The 8,445-nt window shown below is 39.2% G+C and overlaps 2 protein-coding genes across 3 annotated transcripts in view; both read left to right on the forward strand.

Moving 5' to 3' along the window:
* The window catches only part of akt2l (v-akt murine thymoma viral oncogene homolog 2, like), a 12,889-nt gene extending 9,762 nt beyond the window's left edge, over nucleotides 1-3,127 (forward strand). For both annotated transcript variants that reach the window (XM_042733341.1, XM_042733342.1), the window contains exons 12-14: nucleotides 594-681; nucleotides 756-858; nucleotides 2,760-3,127. In XM_042733341.1, the coding sequence (XP_042589275.1) occupies nucleotides 594-681; nucleotides 756-858; nucleotides 2,760-2,839 (271 nt within the window). In that variant the 3' untranslated portion in view covers nucleotides 2,840-3,127. The remainder of the gene's footprint in view (nucleotides 1-593; nucleotides 682-755; nucleotides 859-2,759) is intronic.
* A 1,166-nt stretch (nucleotides 3,128-4,293) lies between these two features.
* Nucleotides 4,294-8,445, forward strand: part of LOC122138773 (NHL repeat-containing protein 3-like) — a 93,420-nt gene continuing 89,268 nt past the window's right edge. The window contains exon 1 of the mRNA XM_042733343.1: nucleotides 4,294-4,424. Within this exon, the coding sequence (XP_042589277.1) occupies nucleotides 4,335-4,424 (90 nt within the window). The 5' untranslated portion in view covers nucleotides 4,294-4,334. The remainder of the gene's footprint in view (nucleotides 4,425-8,445) is intronic.

Below are 8,445 nucleotides of genomic sequence, written 5' to 3' on the forward strand. Positions count from 1 at the left end.
AGAACAAACTGAGACAGACTCAATCCAGAAGAACTGTGTCTCCGAGACGCTTCGAGAAACCTTCCTGCAAAGCTCCTGAGAAACTCTGCTCAAGTGCACCGAGGACAAAACCTGCTCTAAACACAGAGCATGCTCCACCAAATGATGATTTAATTTAGTTAATTAATAAAGAAAATCTGTTTTTGACAGCATCCTCATTTTACAGTATTTTTACACAAGTGCCTCAAACTTTAACAGCTCTGTAGCTTTCTCGAAGCGTCTCGGAGACACAGTTCTTCTGGATTGAGTCTGTCTCAGTTTGTTCTGTTTCTTCATGTGACTCCAGACAGACTGATGATGATCAGATCACATCTCTGTGTGCAGCACAAACATCTCACTGCATTATTAACATTAATGGATAAATGACTGTTTGGAAATGTAAACTGATATTTCCTAATGACACACTACAGCAAAAGATAGAAATAACTGACTTAAAACCATTTTCAGCTGCTGAGAATACTAGTGTTGTAATGATTTTGGCCTCCACTGTGTATGACTGGAGCTCTTCGTGATGTGATTGGGTGAATATTGTGACTGCTTCTGATTGGCTGCAGGCTCGGCGGCGGACCTGAAGACGCCAGAGAAGTGATGGGGCACAAGTTCTTCTCCGGTATTCACTGGGAGGACGTGCTGCAGAAGAAGGTGCTTCTGATCGTGAGTTTGTGTGGAAGGGTTCGGACGCAGATTATGACGTCTGGTGTTTGTTTCTTCTGCAGCTGGTGCCGCCCTTTAAACCGCAGGTGACGTCAGAGACGGACACGCGCTACTTCGACGATGAGTTCACAGCGCAGAGCATCACTGTTACGCCGCCAGACAAGCGTGAGTCCAAAGTCTACATCGTGACACGTGTGCAAGTTAAAAAAAATAAAATGTCCCTCAGGTCATCAAAACTCTTAAATTGTCTAACAATCGTCTTAAACTTTCATAAAGGAAATAATATGAGGTGGGGTAACTATATTCCATTTGTGAGGCAGACACAAAGTTTATTAAGGCAGCGCAAAGTTTCTCAGAGAAATGTGAATATTTTATGAGTGAACAAGTGTTTCGGAAGAGAACCCGAAGGTTTTTATATGGACAAACGTAAATGCTTAAGAAAAAATGCATGTTTTCTGAATAAAAGCAAATGTTTTGCAAAGGAACAAACATTTTACGAAAAAATGCAACTCAAATGTTTTACAAACTAAAGCTTTTTTTATTTTTTTACAAGCAAATGTTTTGCAAGAAAACGCAATTTTACAAAGAAACAAATATGATTTTTGGACGAAAGCTAATTTTTTGAGGACAAATGCGAATGTTTTACGAACGAATGCATGTGTTTTCCGAAATGAACGCAAATGTTTTACAAAGGAACAAACAATTTATGAACAAACGCATATTTTGCAAACTCAATTGTTTTACAAACTAACACAGATGTTTTATGAAGAAACATGTTTTTCAAACTAACGCAATTGTTTTACGAAGGGACAAATATGATTTACGGACAAATGTAATTTTTTTGCGAACAGGCACAAAATGTGATTACGAACGCAAATGTGTTACAAACAAATGCATATGTTTTACGAATTAACTCAAGTGTTTTGCAAACAAATGCAAATGTTTCACAAAGAGAGAACGGGTTCGATGGGAAGCACAATTTTTTTTATGAACAAATGCACAATCTCTCGGGGTAACGCAATAGTTTTGTGAGCGAACGCGAAATCATCGCAATCCATCACAATGTATCCTTAGGGATTTTGTAATTTTGCTTGTAAATGTCTTCTTGTATGCCTTTATTTAAAAAAAGCATTATTTCATATACGAGTTCATATACTCCTTTGTAAAAGAGTAAGCCCCGCCTCCCTCTTCTGTTTGTTGCTGTTATTTTCATCACAAACAAAATTTGCATTGCATAAAGCAGCAATTATACCTTTTAATGCTGACAAGCATGTTATTAGCTTGTGATGAAGTAGGAAAAATGTTTGCACACTAGTTTTCCAATAAGCCACTTTGAAACGCTCCTGTTATTTTATTTATTGAATTTTTTCTTTTAACTCTTTCCCCGACAGAGTTTTAAAAAAAAAGTTGCCAGCCACCGGCCCTTTTTGCTGATTTTCTCAAGGCCCCCAGAATATTTTGCTGTGAGAATATCTGGACATGCAATACATCAAAATAAAGAACTCATAAAATTAAAAAAACAGTTTTATTCCAGCTTCAAGCATTGTTTTTTATCAACACTTGTATGTAGGTAGGTTTCATAAAAAGAGCAAAAAGCTGAGAAAATCACATTTGTATCAAACACTACATCTGGATCATATTCAGTGATATTATCAAAGTGAAGCTGCAGTAATGTCTCCCAAAGCTTCACAGTCCTTTAACACTTTCTGGATCCACACTTCCCTCGCTAGCATCAGGCTGTTTTCATTTATACGCCGTTAGTGTTGATGATCACATTATTTTTCATATGTATATGCTTCCATATGAGATGCTCGTTTCTGTGTCTTCATGGTCTGTGTTTTTGATCGAGTGATTCTAGACTCATTCAGGAGATGTGTAACAGCGCCCCCTAGTGTATAACAGTGAAAACATGGAAAATTCAGTGTTTGGCAGGGAAAGAGTTAATATATGTTTTGAACAGAGCTGTGATATTTCAAACATACTGAACTACTTTACATGCGTAGCGGTGTTTCTGCTGTCAGAGAGCGAGGAGTGCAGCTCTCATTAATGCTGTGCTTGTGTTTCAGTGAGCCGTCAGGACGTGGAGGACTCCGGGCCGGTCGCTCACTTCCCTCAGTTCTCTTACTCCGCCAGCATACGAGAGTGACCGCCTCGTCTCTGCCGACGACCGTCCCATAATGCATCATAATGGACTCTGAGCGACTGAAGTCACGTGGTGTGTTTCTGTGTACAGATGGATCTCTCTCACTCGATGAATGTATTAATTAGCGGTGCTCAGAATGTAAAGCCAAACACGCTGCTGTGATTACGATCTCATAATCATACGTCTGGATGTTGAACAGCGTGTGATTTTAAGGCTGTTTCACAGAGAAACACTAGTGTCATGATTAGAATCTACAAACATTAAAGACTTTCACCCTGTCCTTTAGACTGACCAGTGATCATGTGTCCTTTCATCCTGCTCGTGTTTTTAGGATCAGATCTGCTTCACTACAAACTCATACATGATCTGTTTGAATTAAATGTTTCTACAAGCCCTGCCAACATACAAAACACATGAAGAAGAATTAGCAGATCTGCACATATTCAGCCTGTGCATCATTCACTACATCATACTGCTGTCAAACTATTAATCACATCCAAAATAAAAGTTTTTGCTTACATGATGTTTGTGTACGGTGTACATTTTTTATGCATGTTTAAATACACATGCATACAGTATATACTTAGAAAATATTTATATTCATATAATTTATTATATATGCATATATTTAAAATATATATTTTTCTTAAATATATGCATGCGTGTGTATTTATCATACATACATAATAAATATACACAGTACACACACATTATGTAAACAAAAGCGATTAATAGTTTGACAGCACTAATCAACATCATTTTTTATTCTAATGTTTGATCGTAATAGAAACTAAAAGCATCACATTTTTTTAACCACAGAAGCCAAAACAAAAACTGGAGCGTTTCACTTCCTAGTTTATGTCTCATATTTTGGCTTATTAACCCTATAAAGGTACTGAGGTCTCAAAATTATCAAACAACTACTGGACTGAAGCAGCTCAGCTTTACTTGATTCTCCATCAATCATGTTTTAGAGTCTCAAATCTGATCATCAGGATCTTTTGAGGAGCGTTTGTTTCCCGAAGCTTTACTTTCACTGTTCCTCAGCGGAGGAATGATCTTCACAAGCCTCCAGAACATCTCACATCTTCTGAGGAGCCTTTATTTCTTCATCTCTCAATCACTGCATTATATGTTTTGGATCATTTACATCTCATCTCAATGAGACACATCACTGCAGATATAGAGCACAGACTGATATTTAGATCATTTTATATCAGTATCTACTGTACTGTTATAAAGATCTCATTGATTTACAAGCAGCAGATTTCATCATATAATAAATATCAGCATCTGCAGCAAATTCATATATATAATCGTGTCTCATCATTAAATGAAATCAGGTTGTTTTACATGAAATATACTTAGTTTGCTCAAAAAAAGAAAGAAATGATTCATTTGTGCTGCGCAGCTGTCAAGTGTGAACCAATGAGGTTCGAGGAGTCGTCACGTGTTCAAAACAGGAAGTGCAGTGATTGATTGATGATCATCGATCTCTATGAGAAGGCGCAGCTGCTGCTGTTTGATCGCTGTCACCATGGCAATACTCCTCTTCATCATCTTCATCTGCGGCTCCATCGGCTCTCACGTGAGTCTGATCGATCGATGTGGAGACTGATTGATAAATGTTCGGTATTTAACATGACACGACACACCTGAGAGTGAACATCACATGATGTGTGTGTACAACTTCAGAATTCATCGCGTATAACTATGTTTAAATACCGTGGTGCTACGTGATTGTTATTTTAAAGAGTAACTTACCATAGTACTAGCATGGTACAGGTAAATAAACCCTGGCGGTACTATGGTAAATTTTGGTACTTTTTGTTGGTAGACAGAAAAAAAAAAGTTGAATACCATAAGAATGTAATGGTACGTGTGTAAAATGCGTGATATTACCGCAGTGTGCACGGTATTTAGTTATTATTGGTTGAGTACATGAAGGTTTGGTGTGTGTGTGGAGGATCTGTCATGTTCTGTGTCCTCAGGTGCGTGTGGAGTCCAGGTCTCAGAGTGAGGTCAGGGTCTCTGGACGAGAGCTGTATAAGCTGGAAATCTCCTGGCCCAAGAACCCCGAGTACTTCACTGGACAGGTGTTCGGTGTGGCGGTCAATCATCTGGCCGGTCTGGTGTATGTGTCTCATGTGAGGGAGGACTGCTGCTCACAGTTCTGAGGGGAAAGGGGCAGAATATAGAGATGTTGAGATACTGTAAACTCACAATTCCAAGAAAAAGGTCAGAATTGCAAGATGTAAAAACAAATTTCAGATAAAAATAATTGTGAGATAAAAACGTACAATATTGTGAAAAAGGCAGAATTGCGACAAACTCACAATTTGAGAAGAAAATGGCAGAATTGCGACGAATCACAACTTGAGAAGAAAAAGGCAGAATTGCGACGAACTCACAATTGAGAAGAAAAAGGGCAGAATTGTGACGAAATCACAACTTGAGAAGAAAAAGGCAGAACTGCGACGAATCACAACTAGAGAAGAAAAAGGCAGAATTGCGACGAACTCACAATCTGAGAAGGGAAAAATGCAGAATAGCGACGAACTCACAACTTTAGAAAAAAAAAGGCAGAATTGCGACGAATCACAACTTTAGAAGAAAAAAGGCAGAATAGCGACGAACTCACAACTTTTAGAAGAAAAAGGCAGAATTGCGACGAACTCACAACTTAGAAAAAAAAGGCCGAATTGCGACGAATCACAACTTTAGAAGAAAAAGGCAGAATAGCGACGAACTCACAACTTTAGAAGAAAAAGGCAGAATTGCGACGAACTCACAATTTGTGAAGAAAAAGGCACAATTGCGACGAATCACAATTTGAGAAGAAAAAGGCTGAATTGCGACGAATCACAACTTGAGAAGAAAAAGGCAGAATTGCGACGAACTCACAATTTGTGAAGAAAAAGGCAGAATTGCGACGAACTTACAACTTGAGAAGAAAAAGGCAGAATTGCGACAAACTCTCAATTTGAGAAGAAAAAGGCTGAATTGCGACGAACTCACAATTTGTGAAGAAAAAGGCAGAATTGCGACAAACTCTCAATTTGAGAAGAAAAACAGGCTGAATTGCGACGAATCACAACTTGAGAAGAAAAAGGCAGAACTGCGGATGAATCACAACTTGAGAAGAAAAAGGCAGAATTGCGACGAACTCACAATTTGAGAAGGAAAAAAGGCAGAATTGCGACGAATTCCAACTTTAGAAGAAAAAGGCAGAATTGCGATGAACTCTCAATTTGAGAAGAAAAAAGCGGCTGAATTGCGACGAACTCACAATTTGAGAAGAAAAAAGGCAGAATTGCGAACGAACTCTCAATTGAGAAGAAAAAGGCTGAATTGTGACGAAATCACAACTTGAGAAGAAAAGGCAGAACTGCGACGAATCACAACTTGAGAAGAAAAAGGCCAGAATTGCGACGAACCTCACAATTTGAGAAGGAAAAAAGGGCAGAATTGCGACGAATTCCAACTTTAGAAGAAAAAGGCAGAATTGCGACGCAACTCTCAATTTGAGAAGAAAAAGGCTGAATTGCGACGAACTCACAATTTGAGAAGAAAAAGGCAGAATTGCGACGAAATCACAATTGTGTGAAGAAAAAGGCCAGAATTGCGACGAAATCACAATTTGTGAAGAAAAAAGGCAGAATTGCGACGAACTCTCAAATGTGAGAAGAAAAAGGCTGAATTGCGACGAATCACAACTTGAGAAGAAAAAGGCTGAATTGCGACGAACTCTCAATTTGAGAAGAAAAAAGGCAGAATTGCGACGAACTCACAATTTGAGAAGAAAAAGGCTGAATTGTGACGAAATCACAACTTGAGAAGAAAAAAGGCAGAACTGCGACAAATCACAACTTGAGAAGAAAAAGGCAGAATTGCGGACGAACTCACAATTTGAGAAGGAAAAAAGGCAGAATTGCGACGAACTCACAACTTTAGAAGAAAAAAGACAGAATTTGCGACGAACTCACAAACTTGAGAAGAAAAAAGGCAGAAATTGCGACGAACTCTCAATTTGAGAAGAAAAAGGGCTGAATTGCGACGAATCACAACTGAGAGAGAAAAAGGCAGAATTGCGACGAACTCTCAATTTGAGAAGAAAAGAGAGAATTGCGATGAACTCTCAATTTGAGAAGAAAAAGGCAGGATTTGCGACGAACTCTCAATTTGAGGAAGACAAAAAAAAAGCAGAATTGCGACAAATCACAACTTGAGAAGAAAAAGGCCGAATTGCGACAAATCACAACTTGAGAAGAAAAAGGCTGAATTGCGACGAACTCTCAATTTGAGAAGAAAAAAAAAGACAGAATTGCGACGAACTCTCATTTTGAGAAGAAAAAGGCAGAATTGCGACGAACTCTCAATTTGAGAAGAAAAACAGGCACAATTGCGACGAACTCTCAATTTGAGAAGAAAAAGTCAGAATTGCGACAAATCACAACTTGAGAAGAAAAAGGCCCCGAATTGCGACAAATCACAACTTGAGAAGAAAAAGACAGAATTGCGACGAACTCTCAATTTGAGAAGAAAAAGGCTGAATTGCGACGAATCACAACTTGAGAAGAAAAAGGCAGAATTGCGAGAAAATCACAATTCGAGAAAAATGTTAGGATCGTGCTATAAAAAAATAAACTACAGTTTCAAGAAAGAAGTCACAGTTGCAAGATGTGAACTCAAAAGCTGCAAAATAAAACTTTGCAATTACTTTTTTTCTGTGGAGGAAACAAGAAAAAGCAGAATTGTGCGATACACAAAATTTGAGAAAAGGGTCACAATTGATATAAACTTGCAATTTCAAGAAAAAGGCAGAATTGCACAATAAAATTCACAATTGTGAGAAAAAGAGAATTATGACACAATTTGAGAGAAAAATCTGAATTGCAAGATATAGTCACAGTTACTTTTTAAATGGATATTTTTTTTGTCAGAAATCAGTCGTCACGCTTCATCCTGATGAGGTCCTCATGTTCCCGTGTGTGTGTGTGTGTGGTGTGTGTGTGTGTGTGTGTGTGTGTGTGTGTGTTGTGCTCCTGACAGAGAGGTGATAACGTCCCTAAAGTGCTGGTGTTCAGCACGGATGGAGACTTCCTGCAGGCCTGGAACACCAGCAGTCTGGAAAATGCCTCATGGGATTTTCCTGGCCAACGCATCCGCAGATCCGACGGTGTGGATCACAGATGTGGGGAACGGTGGGTTTTCTCTGCTCAAGTGTGTGTGTGTGTGTGTGTGTGTGTGTGTGAGTAACATGGCTGTGTGTGTGTGTGTGTGTGTGTGTGTTTGTGTGTGTGTGAGTAACACAGTGTGTGTGTGTGTGTGTGTGTGTGGTTCACAGTGTCGTACGACACACGGTGAAGGCAGTATTCTCCATCAGGGAAGCTGCTGCAGGTGCTGGGATGCTCTGGGAGAGCCGATCTTCTCTCAGTCCGCTGGCAGTTCGACCAGCCGGCTGAAATCTTCGTCCACAGTTCTGGAGAAATCTACTACAATCGTGGACGGAGACGGGCGGCTGAACAACCGCCTGATCACACTCTCCAGAGGTGTGATCTCACTCACGGCTCTCATATTCACATTTCTACACAAATTTACGTTCTCAC

Source organism: Cyprinus carpio, chromosome B10 (assembly GCF_018340385.1).
Source record: "Cyprinus carpio isolate SPL01 chromosome B10, ASM1834038v1, whole genome shotgun sequence".
Lineage (NCBI taxonomy): Eukaryota > Metazoa > Chordata > Actinopteri > Cypriniformes > Cyprinidae > Cyprinus > Cyprinus carpio.